Source organism: Sciurus carolinensis, chromosome 8 (assembly GCF_902686445.1).
Source record: "Sciurus carolinensis chromosome 8, mSciCar1.2, whole genome shotgun sequence".
Classification (NCBI taxonomy): Eukaryota; Metazoa; Chordata; class Mammalia; order Rodentia; family Sciuridae; genus Sciurus; species Sciurus carolinensis.
Window position 1 is genome coordinate 29,819,651 of NC_062220.1, and position 25,542 is coordinate 29,845,192.

A 25,542-nucleotide genomic window follows, 5' to 3' on the forward strand; every position below is an offset into this window, starting at 1 on the left:
CTTCATTCCATATTCCTAACTCTAGTCCTTGAAATTGCTGCCCTCTTGTGGTGCATAGTGACAGTTACATAGATCAAACTATTATCCATAATAGGAAACCACCTTTCCTCAAGACAAGCTGCCTTCCCGTAATAAAAACAAAATGATGTCAACTTAAGGAAATAAATGTAACTGAGATGTGTTGAAACAAGACTGTTTCTAGCCAACATTTAATTTATATTGTCTTTTTTTTTCTTATGGCAATATGTTGAGGGTAACTTCTTCCACTAATTAGAATTGTCATAAGGGACAATAGAGGAAGAAAATAGGTGCTACAATACCACCTAGGTATTCCATGTTTCAGTGAGAGCCTGAAATAATTGGGGTTGATTTTTTAAATTTTTTATGTAAGTTAAAATATTTATGAAGAATAATTTGTATCTGGCTTTTGAAATTCAGTACTATATCATAAGATTTTTTTCCTTGTTATTGTGTGAGTTTGTTCATTCTCATTTCCATACAGTATGCCATTGCATGAATGCACCACCGCTTTTATATTAATTTTACTGTGGATTTGTCTTCCCACACCAATTTTGGCCAATACAAGTAGTGATGCACAAACATCTTTAGGTGAAGGTATGTGTACCTTTCTCTTGGATGTGGATTTCTAAGAGTAGAATTTCTCATTCATAGGACTGGCATATATTCAGCTTTCGTGGATCCTGCTAGATAATTTTACAGAGATCGTACCAGTTCATCGTCCTACAGGAGATTATGAATGTTTTAATTGCTTCGTTATCCTCTCCAACATTAATCCCTCTTCCTCATTGTGTCCCTCCTCATTGTGTGAAGTACTATCACCCTGCCTCATTTTTTTATGGAGGATTCAGTAGGTGAGATCAGGATATTAGAGTCAGTGTGAAGCAAACTCTCCCTCATAAATAATTTACAAAGGAAATTATATGGGAACTATTCATTGTCCCATGGACCATTCAGCAGGATCAAAGATCTAAAAAGGGAAAGGGGGAGAATTTGAAGAGGTTAATAAAGTGGTTCTTTGGAGGGAGCCATTGCTACGTGTGGGGTGAGGGCAGAGGACTACATGCCAAGTGAGAGGAGCTTTGGCATATGTTCCCTTTGTTTGAGGAATACAAAGGACTGGTGCCTAACCCTTACCTAGGAGGGTAGACTGGAGTCTTTCTCTCACCTAGGAAGCTAGAGGTCTTTAAGAGAGCTGGAGAGTGTTGCTGCATTGAGATGTACACACTCCCAGGATTTTTTTAACAGAGACATGTGTTTGTCAGAAGGGACTACACAGTCTCTACTGTGTAGTAACAAGGTGATCTGAAGTCCTCTTGGGTCCACTGCTCAATAGAGTCAACTGGAGAAATGATCCGATTTTTTCAGAAAGAAGTTTGAAGTGAATATCAGATCCTGCGTCAGTGGCTACCTGGAGGTCAGATGTACCTGTCTGGGCTCAGGGAGTCACGGGAAGAGGGGATTCAGCTCAAGAGCCTCAGAAGAATGAGCTTGAGCCATCTCTCAGGTCTGCAGAGCAGGAACCTGTACCTTCCCATTCACCCATCTCCCAAAGCAAGTAGGGAGAAGAAACAGTAGCTAGGGAAGAGGACAGGAATCAAGCAGAGTCTTTCAGAAGGATCCAGCCTTTCCCACAACCTCCAGAACAAGTTTCCATTCCTTCCACATTTGGCTTGTCTTTTCTTTTTTTTTTTTTTTTTTTTTTTTTTTTTTTTTTAACAATATCTATCTCAGAGCAAAAGTCTTTGCTAAAGTTCAATTTATTAATTTCTTCTTGTGTGAATCATGCATTTGGTATTGAGCTGTATCTAAAAACTGGAATTTTTTAGGTTTATGTTTTAAATTTAGGGTTACAATCCAGTTCAAACTAATTTTATATGAGGTATGAAATATATGTTAAGTTTTAAATGCTTTGATTTTTAATATCCAATTGTTCCCATAGTATTTGTTGAAAACACTGTCTTTTCTCCACTGAATCACCTTTTTATCTTTATCAAAATCTTAGTGCATTTGGTCTGCAGTAACAAAGTACTCTATGTTGGGTAGCTTGTCAACAACAGAAAGCCAGTGCTTAGAGTTTGCTGTCTGGTGAGTGCCCTTTTCTTGGTTCATACATGGTGGCTTCTCACCATGTTCCACTGTGGTAGAGGGCCTGTGCTTGGGCCTGTTAGGGCAGGTCTCTAATCCTAATCACGAGGGTTTCACCATCAGGACCCGATCACATCCCAAAAGATCCCACCTCCTAATATCACTGCCTTGGGGATAAGGAGTTCGACATGTGATTTTTTTTTTCTTGCAGAGGGACACAAACATTTAGATCATAGCAGTCAAAACTCAGTTGACTGTATTTTATGGATCTATTTCTTGACTCTGTTCTGATGTGTATGTGTGTATACGTGTGCACTCATGCATATACCTTGATTCTGTATCTTATAGTTAATCTTGAACAATGTAAGTCTTCACATTTTGTTTTTCTTTAGGCTTCTAGTTCTTTTGCCTTTCCATTTCCACTTCCATTTTACTCAGCTTTTGACATTTTCAAAAAATCTTGCTGGGACTTTGAATAGAATTGTGTTGAATACATTGATAAAACTAGGGAGAACTGACATCTTAAAAATATTGAGTCTACAGCCTATGAACATGGTACATTTTTTCATTGCTTTAATCTTCATTGACTTCTTCACCAGAGCTTCACATTTTTAACATACAGATCTTGCACATATTTTGTTAAATTCACACCTAAGTGTTTCAATATTTGGTGCTGTCTTAAATGGCAGCCTTTTGTACATTTGTGGTGTAGGGAACATGGCTAACCTCTGTGTGGTTGATCTTGTATCCTCAGACTTGGCTACATTCACTTTTTAATTCTAGGAGTTAATTTGGAATCTTTGGTATTTCCTATATAGGCAATTAGGAATTATGTTATCTGTGAATAAAGACAAATATGTGTGCTTTTTTTTTTTTAAGCTTCCATTATTCATCTAGCTAGGACTTTCAATATGATGTTGAATAAGAATGATAAGAAAGCATATCTTTACTTTATGAAAAACTAGAGTTTCCAAGTTTACCTATTTATTTTCGCATAAACTGAAATTAAACTGTTTTAATACTATTTGATTTTAGACATAATTTTCCCAGTGAATTGTTGTTTCCATCTTTGTGGGAAATTGGTTGTCTACCTATTTGTGAGTCTATTTCTAAATTCTCCATCCTGTTCCATTAATCTATTCATCTATCTTTACACCAATACCATACTGTCTTGATTACTGTAGTTTTATGAATCTTGAAATTCAGAAATTTTAGTCCCTTGAGCTTTTTCTTTTCGAGGTAGTTTTGACTATTCTAAGCCTATTATATTCCAAGTAAATTTTAGAATCAGTTTGTAAATTTTACTAGAAAACCTGTTGGGAGTTTGTATGGGAATGAGATGAATCCACGTTCAACTTAGGAAATATCCACTTCCTATCAATATTGAATCTTCCAAGCTGATTTTAGGGTGAAAACATTCAGTCTTTCACCACTGTCACTTTAAAACAGATATTCACTGATGTCCTTTGTCAGACGGAGGAAGTTACCTTCTGAGAGTGCTTTTGAGGAAGGGGTGATGCATTTTTGTCAAATGTTTTTTCTTTGTCTATTGAGATGTTCATATAGTAGTTTTTCTTTTTCAGTTAGGGCTATGCTGAATCACTTTGATTGATTTTCAAATGTTAAAACAACCCTTTATTCCTAGGATATAAACTCCACTTACTTATGATGTATTATCCTTATATATTGTCAAGTTTGACTTGCTTAGGGTTTTGTTTAGAATTTTTGCCTCTAGATTCACAAGGGATATTGGTCTGTAGGGTGTTTTTTTTTTTTTTTTCCCCTTCATTTTAGGTTATTGTTGACTTTTCTATAAGGATAATGCTGTACCCTTCAATTTTCTTACAGTGAAAAGTCAGTGAAGTCATGTTGGCCTGGAGTTTTCTTTGTGGAAAGAATTTGAATTGTACATTTAGTTTCTTGAAAGACATAGTGCTATCATGTTATGTATCTTCTTTGTTTGAGCTTTGCTTGTTTGTCTTTCAAGGAATTTTAAAATTTTATCTAAGTTGTTGAATTCATTACCATGAAAATATTAACATTATTTCATATTATCCTTTCAATATCTGTAACATGTAGAATCTGTAGTAATGTCATTTAAATCCCCAATATTGTTAATTTTGTCTTTTCAATTTTTTCTGATCAAATCTGGCTAATGATTTATCATTTTTATTACTATTATATTTATTTTTCTCTTTTATGTTGTCTTTCATTATTGTTTATTATTACCCTTATTATTATTATTTTCTTTATTCTGTTTCCTTTTGTTTCAATTTACTGTTCTTTTTCTAGGCATCTGGTGAAAGCTGAGACCTTTCTTCTTTCCTAATATAGGTATTTGGCACTACAAAATTTACCCTACTACTGTGCCACCTGCATTCACAAATTTCAATATTTTGAGTTTTAATTTTTTCTCATTTCAAAATGTTTTCTGATTACTCTTTGATTCTTCTTTGATTCACGGATTATGTAGAAATAAGTTATTTAATTTCAGATGTCTTCTGTTACTGATTTCTAACTTCGTAGTGAAGAGACAATATAATAGAGTTCTTCTAAATTTTTTGAAGACTTGTTATGGCAATCAGAATATAAGTTATAGTAGAGAATATTTTGTCTGTGTTTGTGAAGAGTTTGTATTTGATTATAATTGTATAACTTTATACAAAAATAAAAATAATAAATGATAAATGTCAGGTTAGGTTGGTTGATAGCTGTGTTATAATCTTCTATATACTCACTAATTTCTCCTTTATTTGTTTGTAAATTATTAAGAAGAGTATTAACATCTCAGGCTATAATAGCAGGCTAAAATAGTGGATTTTTCTATTTTTCTTTGCAGTTCCATCAGATTTCACTTAATTTACTTTGAATCTCTCTTGTTAGGTGCATAAACATTTAGGATTGCTATAGCCTCTTGATGAATTGAGTCTTTTAATATTATGAAATAACTTTCCTTATTGCTTTTCATAATTTTTGCTGTAAAATCTACTTAGCCTAGTATTAATACACAGTCTAGAGCTTTCTTAGATTACTGTTAGCATTTTAAAATTTTTCTATTTTTAACCTCTTCTTTATATTTAAGATGTGTTTATTATAGGCAACGTATGCTTAGTTCTTATCATATTTATTTATTTTTTGCGGTACTGGGGATCGAACTCAGGGCCTTGTGCTTGCAAGGTAAGCACTCTACCAGCTGAGCTATCTCCCCAGCCCAGTTCTTATTTTTTAAGTCCAATAAGATGATCTCTGCTTTTTAATTGAGATATTTAGACAGTTTACATTTAATGTGACTATCGATATCATTAAGTGTCAATATGTTATTTTGTTATTTGCTTTATGCTTCTCCCTCATTCTTTTTAAGGGTTGATTTCTTCTAGATAGTCATCTGTTTACTATTATGTGCTTAATTTGCCTATGCTTATTTATTTTCATCCTGTTTGGAATTTCTTTATGTCATGAGCCTAAGAATCTATGATTGTTGTGAATTCTTGATAATTCTTAGCTACCGTCTCACATAAATATTTCCTTTACTCCATTTTCTCTAATCATCACTTTCTGCCAATTCGCTCTAGTTTTAAAAATCTTGTTAGACACATGTCAGCTTTTTTCATACTGTTCAGGCTTATAGTTTGTGAGGAGAATTTTAAAATGCATATGCATGTGGACTGCCAGTGGTGGATAAAATATTTTATGTTATGTTATTTCTTGCTTAGCAATTACACATTCAAATTTCAGAAAATTTAGAATGAGTGTGAATATTTGATGCTAGTATTTGCATTTAATTTTATAGTTGAATTTCAGACTGGAGATTAGGTGATTTATCTAAGAACATAAATTAAGGAGACAAAAATAAGTTTGTTCTTTCAAATGAACTAATTCTTTTAATATCTTTTGCTTCAAAATATTTATGGATATTGACATGTGCTATAGTGTGAGACCGCATTCTCCCAACACCCAATTCTTAAATTTAAGTCCTAACCCTTTGCCTCATAGTGTGGCTATATTCCGAGGCAGTCCTTTTAAAGAGGTAATTAAGAAAAAAATGAGGTAATTTGGATGAGCCTTAATCTAGTATTACTGGTGTCCTTATGATACCGCCATTTATGGGTGAAGAGTTCTGCTTCCTCTAATGTTGAAGTTTGAACACTAGAGAAGCATGCCAAGGCAAACATATTAAGCAGGTTTTATTTAAAATTAGTTATAATACAGACTTCTCCTGGGAGGGAGAAGGAGGCCATGGCTGATGTTCTAGAATCCCAAGAAGTGAGACCACCCTACACCTTTTATAGGATAAGGTCTCTTTTGTTCTCCAATTTTATCCCCTCTTATCTCTCCTTCCTGCCTTCTTGACTAGGCCCGGTTTTGCAGGCAAGATGTAAAAAGTGAGAAGTGGATGGGGCAGGGGGAGGGCCAAAATGATTCAGCCAGGCAAGGACCCAGGGGGCATTAATTAGCAGCTCCTTACCTGCAGTCCTCCATAAGGGCAGGTAAATTTGGTAATCAAGGGGCTCCGGAGATCCTTGACATTCCATTCTCCCTGGGGCAGTCTCCAACTTCCAGAGGCAGATGACTTTCATGGCCTCCATTTCTTGGATTTGACCTGACCCCCTATTTCTACACTAACTGCCTGTCCCCAGTTCTGGCTTCACTTATAAGAAGAGGAGATTAGGGCAGAGACATGTATAGAGAGAAGATTATATGAAGACACTAGAAGACAGTGACTATCAGAAGAGAGGCCTCAGAAAAAGTCAACCCTGCCAACACTTTCATCTTGGATTTACAGCTTCCAGAACTGTGAGGAAATAAATTTCTGTTCTTTAAACCATGCAGTTTGTGGTACTTTGTTACCGTAGCTCTAGCAAACTAATATAGCATCTCAGTTTTTCTCTAGGGAACATATATTTTTATGAAAGGGGGAAGACTTCTTGTGTTCATATGTCTTCCCTGTATAGTTTTGGAAACTGTCAGTCAGATACAGAATCTCTTTTGTTCAACTGTTTCTGTCCTGTGTTTTTCTATTCCTTATAGGTACTTAGGACATGCTATTTTTCTATTGGCATGTTCTATCTCTTCCGATAGATTATTATATTCATCTAATGAAGAATTTTATTAGAATTAAGATCCATTATTAACTTGGTTGAATTGTTTACTATCAAAACATCATACCAATAATTAAGTATATTTGAAAGTACAGTTATATGTCTACTTGCATATATATACATAGGATTTAAGAATATATATGGGAGAGTAGTATGTTGCTGTTTGAGATTTCCAGGATAGCTTAAATAATGACTTAGTGGCCTACGTTGTTATAGTTTCTAAAAGTTTCTAATGTTACACTAGAAAATAAAATAGGCTTACTAATATAATTTTCATTTGCTTTTTGGGAATATCTATATAATCCTATGAGATAAATATTCTTGGTTATTATTTCCACAGGCAAGCAACTTTCTATTCATTCATAAACTGCCTTTTGGTATATGGATTTTGTCATATTTCTTAAGTTCTTTTGGTCATAAAGCTACTTTAAAATATCAAACTCGTCAATCATAGATTTCCTGGACTTCCATAATATAATTTGACTCTCAAATTTACAATTCTTTTGCTGAGCATTATTTAGCTTTTAAATTTACAGATCCTCTTGCTGGACAGATCTAGCTGCACAGTGTTTGAATAATGTATTCCTGATAAAGGACAGAGTGGATTTTTGTAAAGAACATGACTGGCAACTCCTTGACCTGATCAGGATAATTTCAAGTTGAAATTTGAGAAGAGAAAGAAAGAGCTTGATAAAACTACTAAACTAGGTATCATGAAAGGCAGTGGTTATGAAAGGAGGACCAAAAACAGCATTATGGCTTCTGGAATTTATCTTCTACTTCACAGAGATGTTGGTGTTAATGTAAATCTGAAATTTTAATATAAGGCAAATCATTTTCTAGCTATATGAATTTATATAAGTGTACTATATCCTGAAATATCCCTGCAGCTTGATGAGTTTAGTTATGTCTGTAATGTAACAGTGGGAAGGAACATATATTTCATTGAATCGTATCTAATGGAAGACAAGGGAACATAATCTTATGTCAAGAAGAGTTCTTCCCAAAGGAAGTCTTTAACATAATGGTGAAAATGTTGGGCTATGGGGGTGATGATAAATGGAAAAAAACCAGAAATTCTGTTCTTATGGAAACAGGGTTTTATTTCGTAAATATAGGACTGAATAATTTAATTTCTAAGGTTCTCTCCAACACTATTCTCTGTTAATACAAATAAGGTTGACATTTTTGAAAACTGGATGAAAAAGTTTTCTTTCCCAAATGTCTTAAGTATAAGAATTGAGCGGAGCCGGGTGTAGTGGCACACACCTGTAATACCAGTGACTTGGGAGGCTGAGACAGGAGGGTCGCAAGTTCAAAGCCAGCCTCAGCAATTTAGCAAGGCCCTAAGCAACTTTGTGAGATCCCATTTCAAAATAAATGATAAAGAAAAAGGGCTGGGGGATGTGGCTTGGTGGTTAAGTTCCTCTGGGTTCAATCCCTGGTACAAAAAAAAAAAAAAAGAATTGAATGGAACATTTCTTAAATTATATATATCTGAGATCAGAAATTTTGATTTGGTTATGAAATAGGACCTAGCAATCCATATTTTCTGATGTATTAACTTTGAGGATTCAGTTTATTCTTTAGATAAAGTGAGTTTATTAAAATATTGTTCTTTTGCATTTTATGATTTGGTCTTGGAATATATATAATATGAGAATCTTTATTGAAAGTAAATAATGTTTTAAAACATAAACATTTTTATAATGTGAGTAGAGTAAATGCAATGACTTTGTGACATTACTTTTTAACATTTGCTACTGTAATTTAAGATTTTGTGAAGAAAGGGAAAGTGGTACATAAGTGAATGGGGGCAGTAACCAAAGTCAGCAATTCTACATGAATCTGTCATTCTAGATCCTCAGGGAAGCAGATACCAAGGTGGAGTAAGAGAGATAAAGGGGAGGAGGAGCAGGGGAAAGCATGGGAAATATTTAGATGACTGTTGATATCTGACACTCTGTAGAAGTTGAGTGAAGGAAAACTGGGGTTTGGTGATAGCGTTCCCAGTAACTCTAAGCCAGTCCAATGGTCAACTCTGATATGACAGAAAACACAGCCAGGCCCTGGCTCCCTCAGAGTTGTGGACCGTGTGCCCTCTGCTCATCTGAAGTGCTGGAACTGTCAGCTCCCCTCCACTCCTCCTGACAGGCACCCTCCTGAAGAGAGAGTCCACGTTCATGGCTGCCACATTTTTTTTTTTTGATGCTGAGGAGTGCGTATGTGTACTTGGAGGCATAATTTGACATCATCTGTGCTGATTTCCTTTGGCTTTTGTGTTTGTTTCCTGTTACTTTTATTGTTTTAAATCTCTCTGATTCCATTTAGTCCCACACATTATTTTCCCCTTTACACATCAGGTGTATGATATGAATGATTCTATTCATGTATAATTTTGTTTAAATTGATTAAAAAAAGAAATACCCTTTGTCAGGATGCGATGGTTAAAAACTACTTTGTAAGGATATAGGATTTTAATAACTCAAGAGTCTTTCATGTTATTCCTCTAGTCTGGCATCAAGAAGAACTTTCTCGGATTAACCAGTGTCTCACTAGAGCTGAAAGGAAGGCTGCTTTGTGTGAACTTTTGGAAAAAGAGACCCAGATAATTGCTTCCATTGGGAGACACAGACACATTGCTTGTTTGGATAGACAGGAAACAGCAATACAAGCTTTTTTGGATAAGGTTAGTGAAGAAACTATTATTTAAATATGAATGTATCTGGAGTTTAAAAATGTATAATAATGATCTAAAGGAGAGACTTCTATTGTAAGAATTTGCATGAATTTTGCTTAGCATTTTGGTGGCATATTTCTTTAAGTTCTGTATATTTACGTCTTCTGATACAGCTTGTAGATGTTACCTGCAGCCTACAATAAAGATTGATAAGTAACACAAAAGGAACATGTTCTTCACTAAAGGGATTTGACCATGAAGGAAAAGTCGGAGACAGCTTCCTTGTGTCTCTGTTTGTTTAGATTTAGGCTGGCTGTGTGAAGTAGAAAAGTTGCACACTCTGATGAAACACATGGTATGAAAATCACAGAACCTCAGGGTTTGGGCTACTCTGACAGTGGACAGCCTGAGGAAAATGACTCAAGTCTGGTGTCTCTTTTTGGGCTCACTACACCATCAACTGACCAGAAGGATAGATGATTATTGAAAACCATGAACAAATTGAGTTAAGGGGAAAACTAAAGTAATTACCCTATTGTGGTCAAACTGCCTGTTTGGTATTGAATAGCTTGTTTCCATAGTAACACAGTTCCTTTTATAAACCTGATCTTTCCAAACAATTAAAAGTCAATCCAGCCAGAAGAAAAGGATGAATTTCTCCAAGAGATTAGCCTGTAGTGCTTCTAGTTTTGTGGTTCTTATTTATTTTTTTGAGAATATTTGCTCTTAAAAACCATATATATCTTTTGGTACTTTACATGCCCTCTTCTTATTTTACTAGTACCCTCTTCTACTTGATCTCAGTTTATCTTTGGTTTTTGCAACAGTTCCAGGTCCAGGCCAGACCCATAGGAGCTTTCAAACCATCTCTGCAGTTTCCTATTAGCATCGCTCTTTGGATGCTCAAGAGTGCACCTCAAGTGATATGGCAACCCGAAGTCATATCATCTCTCCATCTTTTGCCTCTCTCACCTCCATACCTATTTTTTAGCACTGGTATGACCTATCTCAGGGATGTTTTATCATCTACTCATTTGTTCTAGACAGATACCTGGTTGGTACTCTTTCTTCCCCATCTGGCTACAAACCTATTTTTCCTATTACTTTACTATCTCCTTAATTCTTCATATTCTTCATTTTTTTCCTTTCCAAACCGACTATCACTGAGTCCATCCTGATGATCTTGCCTGTAACCAATAGGCCACACAGGGAAAGACTTGGAGCAAAGCTAATGTGATTCTTGTCAGAATGCCTCTGGATCCTGCTGGAACATGAAAGGATGGGCTAGCAGCTCTCTCTCCTGCCTCCCCATTTCCCCTGAAAGAATGTCACAAGATAGGCCTCGCCTTTCCTCGTCTGTGAGATCAATACTCATTTGATTGAATCTGAATTTCATTCTGACCTGGATTACTTTATGTTTCCAAATTGGATCATTGCCTCCAGTCTAACTTCTCAGTTCCCTCCTCCAACACCTGCACCATTGCCACAGTGACCTCACTAAACACACCTCTGATCCCGTCCTTCCCCACTGCCCTGAGAGAGCGATGCTTCTCCTGGCCCGTGACACCTCCCTCATCACTGTGGTTTCACTGTCGCCATATATGCTGCCCCAGCCATGCCCCATTACTTGCATATCCCCAGAAAGACCATGTCCTTTTGATACTTTTGCATCTGAGGCTGCCTCTACATGAAACGCCCTTTCTCTCCTCTGTAGTTGCCAAAACTACTCACCCTGTAAAACAGGCTCATATGTCCCTTTTTTGCAGAAAGGACCTGCTGATTCTCCTGCTAGCCCGTGGGACTGGGTCTCACTCTTGTCTTTGTATGCGGTGGCCAGGTTTTGTTGTCTCTATTGAATTCTTCCTAGATTCTGCACTTCTTAAGGCAGAAGATGTCTTTCATCTCTGTATCTTTATATCTTAGTACATCCCTTATCACAGTATCAAGAAATGTTTGTGCAGGATGTCAGAGAGGAGAACTAAGGGACAGAAACAATGGCGTGCAATTTTACATTTTGAACATAATCAAGAAATTATGTAATGTAGACACTGTCATTTAAAATTCTTGAATATCTTTTTCTGAGAAAGAAGACTACAGTAGGGAAAGCCATAATACTCATATATATTTTCATATTTCAAACAAAACTTCTTCCGTTAGCAGATTGCTTTTACTTGCATCTAAGCTTCAGCTCTGGAAACTGTATTCTGACATGTCTGATTGTTAATCTCACCAGACAAAACAGTGTGGACCCAGGCAACATGAGTGTTTGGGTCATGAGGCTTCTAAGTGCTGGTGGATAGGAAGTTGGGTGGCACATACCCTTTCTTACTTGAGGCTGGTGCTTCTCCAGGATTTCCCATGTGTGCTATCATTACTACTTTTAATTTCCTATTAGCTGCTGTAAATTTTCTGTTCTAAATACAATGCCTGTTCCTCTTTATGTGATGACTGTCTCACATTCCAGTCCCCATGTCCAAGCACCATCTCTAAACATTTTTTGAAATTATATAGAGTTCATCAGTGGGTCAAAGCCCAAGATATGAAAGTGACTTCAGAGCCAATTGATTACCCTGATCCCTTCTCATGAAGTATGGCAATTAAGAGGTCTTTACGTAAATTTCATCTAAAAAGATTAAGATGGAGAACTTTTGTTTACAAGGATTCTGGTGAGGAAGGAAGATCTGTTTTGTTGTTTTTGTTTTTAATACTTGATAGGTTCTTGATGTAGAATTTTAGGTCCTAAAGAATTCTGAGTATAAGATGACTTGCTGTGTGTCAGGAAAACAGGAAGTTTTTGATTTTTGTTTTGTATTGTTTTGTTTGTTTGGTTTTTTTTTTCGGAAGGGTTAAAGAACCAGATAAGTAAGCTGGATTTCTTGTTCAGGCTGATGCAAGGTAGCACACAGAGAAGAAAGGCCAGAAGATTGAGGGAAAAATGTAAATGTTAGCCACAAGAAATCAAAGGAAGTCTTTTTGTGGGTCATAGATTTCAGAATCAGAGTTCTCACCCCAGATGAGAAACCAGTTGATCTCAATTCCCAGGCTAAATTCAAAGGCTAAATTCAAAAGCTAATTTTGACCAAAGTGTTATGCTGGGTAAGAAAAACCATATAATGGAACAGTTGCACCTGAGAACAATCCCCATTGTATTTTTATAATCTAATTAATTTTTGGAAATATAGACTGACTTTTAGCCTGTTGCAGTAAATTAAAAACTTGATTTTACTCTAAGGCAAAATAATTATTATCTTTTTGTATATGATGCCATACTAAACATCTAAAGAGCAAATAAATTTTATAGTATTTTGTTGTAAATACTTTTACAAGATGTATTCTTCCTTATTACTGTCCACCTCCCCTATGATATGCCTGGTGTTGTCTCTGATATTCAGGCAGAGTCAGTGTTGATTTCATAATGTTGGTTGAAGGAACTTCTTATTCTATGGGATTTTTTTTTTTTTTTTTTGACACCAGGGATTAACTCAGGGTCACATGGCCACTGAGCTGCATCCCCAACCTTATTTTGTATTTTTGTATTTTATTTAGATACAGGGTCTCACCGAGTTGCTTAGTTTATTGCCTTTGAACTTGTGATCCTTCTGCTTCAGCCTCCTGAGCCACGGGGATTACAGGCATGCACTGCTACACCTGGCTGGGGTATTTTTTTAATTGCTAAGAAAAAATAACTTAAAATTAACCCCTGAAGCTAGACGAGGGCATCGTTTTTTTTTTTTTTTTTTTTTCAGATGTCAAAACTAATGAACAACTAGAGACATATTGCAAATATTCAGATCTATATTTAGCACCATAACATACAGATACTTAAACAGAAATGCTTACTTTCCTCTAGTTTAAAAATAACTTTAGAAAATTATATTTTATTTATTGGTTTTAGTTTAAATTCACTGAGTCCAAGAACTTTGTGGTCCATTGAACCAATATTTTATCTTTTATCTTTTTATCCTGAACGTAGAATATCTCTGAATAATGAATGATATGATTTAAAATTGATCCAACCACGGAATTAAACTAGTAAGTTATAGCCGTTTTCTTGCTGTTTTCATTCTTCATAAGTGACTTACTCTAGAGATTTTTTGAAGCATTAAATAATTTGTAATTTTAACATACCAAACATTGACTTCCACAGGTTATCAGATATTAAAAACTTATAGGTTGACAGAGGTAAAGACATTCAGGTAAAAAAATTTGAAAGAAAAATCATCAGCTGGTTTCTAGTGTGTCCTTGGTGCTCTTTACCCACACTGCATCAAGAGATCATTTGAATTTTATAAGAGTTTTTCCCTAGAATATGGGCCACTTATTTCTTTGATTCTCTTTGATTCATACACCACTTCTTACAGCTGCAAGCTTTAAAAACTACAATTCATGTTAGCTGTGCCATTTAAATGCTTTTTTTTTTTTCCATACTCAGGTTGCCAGCAGCTAATGGGACAGGAAAATGTATCCAGCTCTTTCTGAGCATTGCATTAAACAGGGGTGTCGCTGTGGATGAACAAAACCCCTTTGCTGTATAAAAGAAAGGTTGATCACCACCCAGTAGCTCTTGAGGGGTTAAGCTTGTGCTCGCTTTGTGTCCTTAGGGACTTGAGAATTAATCTAGGAGAAAGAAAAGGCCCACTCTCACAGTGTGGTCATTTCTTCTCCTTTGTGGAGGCCCGCTGCTCTCAAGGTTTTTGTTATCTTTCCACCTTCCCTTCCCTGAAATGTGTCTTCCTGCTGTTCTTCTGTTCCTCTGTCTCAGAGTCTGTGCTGTCTCATTTGTTGGCAGCTAAATGGAATTTATTACGCTTCATTTTCTGCAGCAATTTAAGAACATGATTGTTGTACATTTCTTATAGCCAAAGCATTCAAAGAAAAAAGGAAGTAGGAAAGAGAAATAAGCAAAGTTGACATTTTTGTGCATCAGAGTAAAAAACACCTGAAGACCAAAAATCAAAGAAGCTTACTGTTGAAGACCAAGTTATCAGTATTGGCAGAAATACACCCAAGAATAAAATCATCTTTGCCAAACAAATTTTTTAATATCTTCTCCTTGCCAGCTCTCGGGAACTTAAACTTCAAATCTGGGATTTTTTGGTTTTATCACCACTTCTCTTTAATCTGACTAACTCCTAGCTATTCAGTTTTCCTCTTAGGTACGGTTTTCTTTTCACCAGTCAGGTGGTTTATACCAATCCATAGTTACTTACTAACCTGCAGTCATTAATCCCATTCATGCTCTCTTTTAATTACTTATTTTCTAACCATAAGATTTGAAATTTCTTGACATCAGGACAGTATTTTATTTACTTGATGTCTAGTATTCAACTATTGTTTAGTAAACACAGTAAATATTTGTTGAATGAATGAATAAATGAATACTTTCGGCTCTGAGAAATATACAGAATTATATGAGGAATTTATAATGTTTTGGGAGAAATGGAAATAATAATCATAAACAGTTATAGAACGAGTTGGATCCAGTTTTTATTGGCCTGAGTGACTGAGATCTATCCCTCCATGCTTGTGTGTTTGAGTGATACTACAGGTGTAATAGGATTTCAGGTATGTTATTAGCTCAAACTCTAGTATTAGATGAATCTTTATGAATAAGATAGGGTTTGAATTCAAAATTGAAGAGTAAGAAGGTTTGAATATAAAACATATTGGGAAAAAAACAAATATTATCATGTTGTACTGGATTCCATAGGGCCAAAAACTTGGAGGGAAGGTAGAATTAAATCAAAGCATCAACTGAAAAAAAAATTACAGATAAAGTAGACATTTCATAAAAGCATTTTAAGGATTATTACAAATGAAGTAAGTTAGCAACCTGCAGAGAAAAAGGTATTGTCTATGTTACTGGTAGAAAGGAAATTACATTTCCACCCTGAGAAAAATTCTGTGCAAAGATTAATATATTAGCTGTACTTTAGAATATTGCAGAACTAAACACAGCCAAAGCTTGCTTATTCCTTTTTTCAAAAGAGTTTTGGAACCAGTGTTGTACTTCAGTAATGTGCTGAGTTACTGAGTTATGACCAAATAAAGCTATATCCATTTAAAAGGATTTTATTTCTAAGTGATAATAATTAAATAATAAAATATTTTATTGTGCTATTTCCTTTTCATAATTCTTTAATCAATTTTACATGATTTTATCAGTCTGCTAATTAACAATGCATTATTTAATATTATTTTTATGATCTCATATAAATTAATTACAGGGCTGTAGCTTCTCATTTATTGTAGTAAAACTAGAATTGAGAGTTTAAAGTTTCTAGTGAAGTTCTCTACCTGTGAACTACATTTATTTTCACTTTGACCAGAATATGCGGCCATTATTTTGAAACTGTATCAAATGCAGTTGTTTGTAAGAGGTAACTTTTTAGTTATCAATGTAATTTAGCTAACATAAAATGTAAAAAATTAAAGGTAAATTGGCGTTTTAACTAAAAATTATTGATAACACTGACCTTCTGAATAACTGCCTTATATTATGTCTCCATTTGGTTATTCTACATTCCTAATGATTTGCTCCCACACATATAACTTCTCTTTGAATTTCAAATTAATCTAGGATTTAAAGGACTGTAGATATGGCATAATTGAGCATAAATTGGGGTCCTTATGAACTTCACAGCAAATACCAGTTAACTTACAAAAACATCTGAGCATTTGAACAGCGAGGGTTAGTAACATAGTCTTGTTTCTGAAAGATTATAAACAGGGAAAGAAACTGAGCAACCTTTTACTGTAAGGAAAAGAGCAGATAGATAGTAAGTTATCACTGTGAGATTTCTTAGGTGACTGCCTCCTCTCCTAAAAGGAGAGGGACAGAAGCAGTGGCAAACGCAGAAGCCCCATCATTACAGATTATCCTGGTGTCCTCTTAGTCTGAAAGAACTTCTTCTATGTCCTGTCTCTGGTCTTTGACCTCCTCTCCTAGAAATCTTTAAGTGAGCTTCAAGGCAAGTGAAGTTCATCTTTGGCCCTTAGCTCAGGAGGAGGCTGGGTTGGGAAGCACCAAGCCAGATTTGGAAATAGGAAGTGAGAATTTTAGCTAGCATCTAGGTTGCAGGGACCACAGCCCTGCTAAGGTAAAGTGCGGCTGTCCCCTCAGATTCATGGCAGATTGGTTCCAGGACCGCCTAGTGGATACCAAAATCTATAGTTGCTCAAGTCCCTTATATAAAATGACATAATATTTGTATATAATCTATGTATACCTTCCTATGTACTTTAAATCTCTAGATTACTTATAATACCTAATGCAATGTAAATACTATGAAAATAGTTGTTACACTTTGTTGTTTAGAGAATAATGACAAGAAAAAGAAAAGGTGTGTATATTCAGTACACTTTTTTTGCTTGTTCTAATTAGTTATGCATGATGGCAGAGTGCATTTCAATTCATTGTACACGAATGGAACACAACTTTTCATTTCTCCAGTTGTACATGATTTGAGTCATACCATTCATGGGATCACACATGTACCAAGGGTAATGATCTCCATATAATTGCCTCATCTTTCCCACCCCCTGGCCCCTTCCCTCCCCCAACTCCCCTCTGCCCAATTCCGTTTCTCCATTCTTCCCTTGTCCACCCCCTCCACCCACCCATTATGGATCAGCATGCACTTATCAGAGAAAACATTTGGCTTTTGATTTTTTGGGATTGACTAATTTCACTTTGCATGATATTCTCCAACTCTGTTCATTTACTGGCAAATGCCATAATTTTATTCTCCTTTAAGGTTGAGTAATATTCCATTGTGTATATATGCCACAGTTTCTTTATCCATTCATCTATTGAAGGTCATCTAGTTTGGTTCCACAGTTTAACTACTGTGAATTGAGCTGTTATAAACATTGATGTGTCTGCATCACTGTAGTATGCTGATCTTAAGTCCTTTGTGTATAGAATTAGGAGTGGAATAACTGGGTCAAATAGTTGTTCCATTCCAAGTTTTTGAAGGAATCTCCATACTGCTTTCCAGAATGGTTCCACCAATATGCAGTCCCAGCAGCAATGTATGAGTGTACCTTTTTCCCCACATCCTTACTGACATTTATTGTTACTTGTACTCTTGATAATTGCCATTCTGACTGGAGTGAGATGATATCTTAGAGTAGTTTTGATTTACATTTCCCTAATTACTAGAGATGTTGAGCATTTTTTCATATATTTGTTGATCAATTATATATCTTCTTCTATGAAGTGTCTGCTCAGTTCCTTAGCCCATTTATTGATTGGGTTATTTGTTTTTTTGGTGTTAAGTTTTTTGAGTTCTTTGTATATCCTGGAGATTAGTGTTCTACTTCATGTGCATGTGGTAAAGATTTTCACCCATTCTGTAGGCTCTCTCTTCACATTATTGATTGTTTCCTTTACTGAGAAGAAGCTTCTTAGTTTGAATTCATCCCAATTATTGATTCTTGATTTTATTCCTTGTGCTTTAGGAGTCTTATTAAGGAAGTCAGATCCTAAGCTGACATGATGAAGATTTGGGCCTCCATTTTCTTCTATTAGGTGCAGGGTCTCTGGTCTAATTCCTAGGTCCTTGATCCACTTTGAGTAGAGTTTCAAGCAGAGTGAGAGATAGGGGTTTAATTTCATTTTGCTGCATATGAATTTCCAGTTTTCTCAGAATCATTTGTTGAAGAGGCTATCTTTTCTCCAATTTAAGTTTTTGGCACCTTTGTCTAGTATGAGACAACTGTATTTATGTGGGTTTGTCTCCGCAGACACATTTTTTTAAAAATTTATTTTTATTGTAAACAAATGGGATACATGTTGTTTCTGTTTGTACATGAAGTAACAGCATACCATTTGCATATTCATACATTTACATAGAGTAATGATGTTTGATTCATTCCGTTATTTTTTCCTTCCCCCCCACCCCTCCCACCTCTCTTTTCCTTCTATATAGTCCCTCCTTCCTCCATTCTTGCCCACCTCCCACCCCCAATAATGTGTCATCATCCGCTTATCAGTGAGATCATTCATCCTTTGGTTTTTTGAGATTGGCTTATCTCACTTAACATGATATTCTCCAATTTCATCCATTTACCTGCAAATGCCATAATTTTATTATTCCTTATAGCTGAGTAATATTCCATTGTATATATATACCACAGTTTCTTTATCCATTCATCAATTGAAGGGCATCTAGGTTGGTTCCACAATCTAGCTATTGTGAGCTGAGCAGATATGAACATTGATGTGGCTGTATCTCTGTAGTATGCTGATTTTAAGTCCTTTGGGTATAGGCCGAGGAGTGGGATAGCTGGGTCAAATGGTAGGTCCATTCCAAGTTTTCTAAGGAATCTCTACACTGCTTTCCAGAGTGGCTGCACTAATTTGCAGCCCCACCAGCAATGTATGAGTGTACCTTTTTCCCCACATCCTCTCCAACACCTATTGTTGCTTGTATTCTTGATAATTGCCATTCTAATTGGGGTGAGATGGAATCTTAGTGTAGTTTTGATTTGCATTTCTCTTATTACTAAAGATGGTGAACATTTTTTCATGTTTGTTGATTGCTTGTAGATCTTCTTCTGTGAAGTATCTGTTCATATCCTTAGCCCATTTGTTGATTGGGTTATTTGTATTCTTCGTGTAGAGTTTTTTGAGTTTTTTATATATTCTGGAAATTAGTGCTCTATCTGAAGTATGAGTGGCAAAGATATTCTCCCACTCTGTAGGCTCTTTCTTCTCATTGCTGATAGTTTCCTTTGCTGAGAGAAAGCTTTTTAGTTTGAATCTATCCCAGTTGTTGATTCTTGCTTTTATTTCTTGTGCTATGGGAGTCCTGTTAAGGAAGTCTGATCCTAAGTCAACAAGGTGAAGATTTGGACCTACTTTTTGTTCTATAAGATGCAGGGTCTCTGGTCTGATTTCAAGGTCCTTGATCCATTGTGAGTTGATTTTTGTGCAGGGTGAGAGATAGGGGTTTAGTTTCATTCTGTTGCATATGGATTTCCAGTTTTCCCAGCACCATTTGTTGAAGAGGCTATCTTCTCTCCATTGCATATTTTTGGCCCCTTTGTCTAGTATGAGAAAATTGTATTTATTTGGGTTTGTGTCTGTGTCCTCTATTCTGTACTATTGATCTACCTGTCTATTTTGGTGCCAATACCATGTTGTTTTTGTTACTATTGCTTTGTAGTATAGTTGAAGTTCTGGTATTGTGATACCCCCTGCTTCATTCTTCCTGCTAAGGATTGCTTTAGCTATTCTGGGTTTCTTATTCTTCCAGATGAATTTCATGATTGCTTGCTCTATTTCTGTAAGGTACATCATTGGGATTTTAATTGGATTTGCACTGAATCTGTATAGCACTTTTGGTAGTATGGCCATTTTGACAATATTAATTCTTCTTATCCAAGAACATGGGAGATCTTTCCATCTTCTAAGGTCTTCCTTAATTTCTTTCTTCAATGTTTTGTAGTTTTCATTGTAGAGATCTTTTACCTCTTTGGTTAGATTGATTCTCAAGTATTTTATTTTTTTTGAGGCTATTGCAAATCGCAGACACATTTTTTTAAAACAATATTTTTTGATCTGTGGTTGGTTAAATCTGAGTATATGGAACCCACAGATAGAGAAGACTTACTGTATAGTTGTTTCACTGTGAACACCTGCTTTTTGAAGAATTTTGAACTTGTTATAGATTTATTTTTGTATGGGACCCCAAAACATAAAGTCATACAATCCCTTTTTGGTATATCTTTAGGTCTGAAAACATTGAAGACTGTTACAACTGCTCCACAAAAGTTGTCTTCAATTGGCAAGGCATTATCAAGACACATTAATTTTATACCCTCAACATAATTGAACTAAGCAGATAATTTTTTTTTTTAACATTCTTAGTATATGCCCTCTGTCCCTACCATGGGGGCTAATGAGTAATTCTGCATACTCATAAAGACATTCAACATACCAATTAGTGCAAGTTGGTTGTAAATTCTGAAACCTGTAGAAGAGTCTTCTATTCTATTGAAAGAACAGCTCATTTTTTCCTAAAATGTTTTATATTAGCCTGATCTACAAATTTTTCAATTAATTTTCTTAAGTTTTATGCTTTTAGTTATAAATGACATTAGGGTAAACTTTCAGTGGAAGGAATAAAATTGTTATTTTTAGCCTTTAAATATAATTCTAAACACAATATTATTTTCAAGTGTTCAGCTCCAAAGACATGGAGAAGAGCTGATGGCAAAACAATTGAGATGGATACCCAGTTCACCATCAGAGCCAGAGAACTGCAGAACATCTATAAGTGCATTATTCTGAAAACGCTCTCTCAAGATGAGAGACTGGATATACTTTTAACACTTAAACACACTGTGAAGGTATGTTAACTTTTTCTTAGTTTTGGGGTAGACTTCAACATCAATAATAAAAATTAGCTGAACAGCAATATGAGCAAAGTATTTTGCATTAAGTAGTTATATTTTTAATAAATATTCTCTTATGTATTTTATTAACAACTATGTTTTGATATAATTTGGGACAGTTATGTTTTATTAATTAATATTTACCTACAAGCTCTTTAAATATATATTATGATACATAATAAAATGTAAGCATAGCTTAATGAATATTCAAAATGTAAATATATCTATGCAGTACATGCAAATGTAAGCAAATAAATAGCATGAGATGAATAGTTAACTCATTTCCACAAAACAGCAATTATTATCTACATTTTTGAACATTTTTCAATGAAAATCTAGTTTTAAAGGTTTGAAAGCAGCATCATCTAAGTATTTTTTAAATCTCTTTTTGTCTTCCATTAGTGACTTCTGTTTTTAATTCAGCTTTTAATAAAAACAAAGTTAGTGGATGCCACAGGTCAAGTTTCCTCAAGAAACAGACTCTGAGATGGGGGTGTATGTTTAGAAGTTCACTGGAGAGTGCGAGAGGATCACTAGTGTGAGGCAGGATTGGGCAGATGGAGAAGTTCACATGCTGTGAAATCTCTGCAATGACAGCCAGTCTCTCTGGGAATTCTGAAGCTGGGTTGGCCCTCCAGAGTTGTGCTGAATTGAGGCAAGGGGCAGGGCTTTTTACTCCCACATGGACCTTCTATTGGATGTAAGCAGACACTGGAAAAGAAGTGTGATTTTGGATGAGACATCTCTTTCTCAGAGTGTGGTAAGACTCAGAAAGACAAGTAGCAGGGGCTGGGGTTGTGGCTCAGTGGTAGAGCACTTGCGTAGCACATGTGAGGCCCTGGGTTGGATCCTCAGCACCACATAAAAATAAAGAAAGAAATAAATGGTATTGTGTCCACCTACCACTAAAAAAATATTGAGAAGAAAGATAAGTAGCACATGTTTTGTCTCATGTGGAATCTAGGGGTGATAACGTAGATATGAAAATAGAAAGGACCTTTCAGCAAAAGGGAAGGGGATACGTGGAGTGGGGAAATAGGGAGAGTGAATATGGTCAGGTTAAGTTATATGCATTTATCAAATTGTCACAATGAAACCCGGTATTCTGTACAATTAATATGTATTAAAAACTATGATAGTAAAAACAGAGAGGCATTCTCACTCGGTTGAGAGTTGTTGGTCCATGACTCACCAGGAGGGGGAGTGTGCGAGCTGCAGGTCTGCATGTAGCACAAACTGTTGCATGTACCCTGCACAAACTGCTACTTGATGCACTTGCTTCAGTAAGTGTGGGAAGTAGTTCCTCTGATTTGGATAAGCCCTTTATTCCTGGGGAAAATTATAGGAGCAAGGTTAATGAGAACAACTGCAGCCCCTGTTGTAGACCTTGGCTTTAAGGCCACCACAGATACTCTTGTCTCTTTCCTCTGCTACCCATTTTAGATTTCCTTTACCCTAGACTAGCACCTCGACTGGTATGGGTGGCCAATAATTTGGGTTGACCCAATACTTCAGAGCTCTAGACTACAGGTCACTATGCTCTTCTCAGGCAGAGGCTCTAGACTTCCATTTGCTGTCAAAATCAGGCTAGACATGCCTGCTGCCTGAGTGTCAAAAATATTCTTCCCTGTCCCCATTAGGTAGTAAGTGGGGCCAATTCTATTTCCATCCTGTGTTTCCAGGACAGAGCAGTTTCAGAAGCTTCTGTATGGTCTTTTCCATCAGTATAATTTTAATCTACAGGTCAAAAGGTCAAGAGTAGAGTGGTGGAGCCAACTCCAAGTGAGCCATTCCAGCTATGAATTCCAGGACTAGGGACGTGAGTGCTGGATGTTCCTATGAATAATTTGTATCCATTAAGAGCTGTATCTGAGCCAAGTTCCCATTTCTTTTTGTTCCCACATACCCCTGATTCTCAGAGGGTCCTGGGCCTTTATGTTCCCCAAACCCCATTAATTGGTCATTTGAGTCAGGATGTCCCCAAAAAGAAAGCATGACCTTAGATGAGGATGAGGCAGTTTCCCTTGGCTGTTGGTAGCTGTCTTCAGCCAAGATGATGTCTTCAGGGGGGTGCGATCCCTGCAGAGAGTGCTCTTCACTACCGTGTGCGTATTTTCTGTGTTCCTAAAGGGGAATCTCCAGGATCATTAGCCCAATGGTGCTCTTCAATTGTATAGCTCAACTTGAACGTAATATTTTAAAGCAAATAAATGGGCAGTTCAATGCAAAATATTTGGTTTCTGAATTGTGCTCTGAGTTCTTGAAGATAATAAGACACTGTCAACTGCTCCCTTCGCTTATGACATAGAGATATCATTGTTTCTGAATGATCATCTGTATTAACTAAAGTTTGTGCATAAGCAATGGATTGAATGACTACATAGTCAATCAGTCTGGGTTGTCAATCAACTCAAATTACCAGAGCATATGGGTATAGATATCCTAATGATAACTGGTAGTTCATTGTAAATAACAACTGAAAAAAGATTTCCGTCATGTTTAGGTCCATCTAAGTGAGCCACATGATTGCAAACTTGAGAATTTTCAAACATAACTCTGGATATCTCAGGTGGATTCTTTGCCCCCTTACTGCTAAGTATGCTAATTCTTTTGAGAAGAAACTGGACCAAGACACACGACACTCTTAAAATAGATTAAATAGCTGAGCAGCTGGTTCTTCTTGGGAGACAGGTTTCCGCAGGTATCTTGCATTTCTGCCTGTCCTGAGAGCAGAGGCATTCGCTACTTTTGTTCTGGACTGCCTTTTCAAAGATCTTTGTGTAGTGATCAGCCTTGATAGGTAAAGCTACTTAGGTAGAGAGAGGAAGCACTAGGTGCAGAGGCAAGAACTAAACATAACATTTGTAAAGGGCAGTAGAAGGACCAATTTGGCAAAAAGAGAGATAGGGAATACAGTAAAAATCCTACCTGACGTAATTTGGAGTGGTACCCAGTTAATTAAAGAGTCCAAGGATGAATTCAAAAGATAACTCATGCATATTAATACCTTTAACCTAAAATTTCAGATGTATATATTTTAACAATATTTTGATGGAGGATTAAGGTAGTTAAGTATGACTTAAATTCTGACTCCATTTATGACTGCACAACATTAAATAAATTACTTAGTGTTTCTAAAAATTAGTTTTCTGATTAGTAAAATTAGTCACTTTGAGAATATGTCTATGTGTACACATCTATCCACATATATAGATATATACATATTCAATACTTCACTGATAGGGAGCCCTCCATAAATAATAGGTTTTATTTTTGATGACAATTACTAATACAGAATTGTAAACTTCAGTGTACATTATAATCTCCTAGGGAGCTTGAGAGAGAAAGAGATCATGAAGGTATATAAGAATAAATGAGAGTGATGTCTAGGCCTCATTTTAGGGCAGTTCAACTAGACCCTCAAGTGTGAAGACAATATCAAAATCTCCCCAGGTCCTTCTAAGCTGCCTCCAGAGTGAAGGACCACTGATGCAGACTCTCATATTAGCTTTACCAAGTGCATGGTAAGAAGAATAATGAAAGAGCATTGTTCTACTGCTGCTCACTGCCTCTGACTCTTCATGCGGACTATATCATCTGATTCTCCTCTGGGCAGTTGGAGGAAAACTACTTCCGTTTTACTACTTACAAATATGCCTTAATCCTGGTGCTCTTACCTGGGCTTTCTTGTTTATCTGCACTCAGTATTATCACTTTATTAAATATTGTAACTATAATAAACATGCAGAAAAACACATAGGGTGTATAGTTTAGCAGGTGTTAAGCAGGGCAACATCCTGTGTCCCCCTTTCCCAACCTCACTGCAGTCCTCTTGTCTGCTAGAACTAACTGCCATGCTGACTTGCATGATAGTCATTTCCTTGCATATTCTTCAGTTTTACCACCTCTGTGTGAACAGTGTGATTTAGTGTGATTTATTTTTGAATTTTCTTAAATTATACTGTATTGTTTTATATCTTGCTTATTTTGCTTAAAATTACTTTGTGAGATTTAAGCATGTTATTTTATGCTGTAGTTCATTCATTTCCATAAATTAGATAATATTCCATTGTATGAATAAATGGTAATTTGCTGTGGCAATCAGTTTGTTAATGGGTGTTGCTTATTTCTAGTTTTTGGCTACTGTGAACAATAGCCCCAGACATTTCTTTGAGACACATGAGTACGATACCTGGGCCGATAACTGTGCCTATCAACTCTACTATTAGATAATGCTAATTTTTTCCCAAATTG

At 35.9% G+C, this 25,542-nt stretch overlaps 1 protein-coding gene across 1 annotated transcript in view; it reads left to right on the plus strand.

The window, feature by feature from the left end:
• Positions 1 to 25,542, plus strand: part of Iqub (IQ motif and ubiquitin domain containing) — a 79,662-nt gene that overhangs the window by 31,236 nt on the left and 22,884 nt on the right. The window contains exons 8-9 of the mRNA XM_047561459.1: positions 9,719 to 9,894; positions 21,073 to 21,243. Coding sequence (XP_047417415.1) covers positions 9,719 to 9,894; positions 21,073 to 21,243 — 347 coding nt within the window. The remainder of the gene's footprint in view (positions 1 to 9,718; positions 9,895 to 21,072; positions 21,244 to 25,542) is intronic.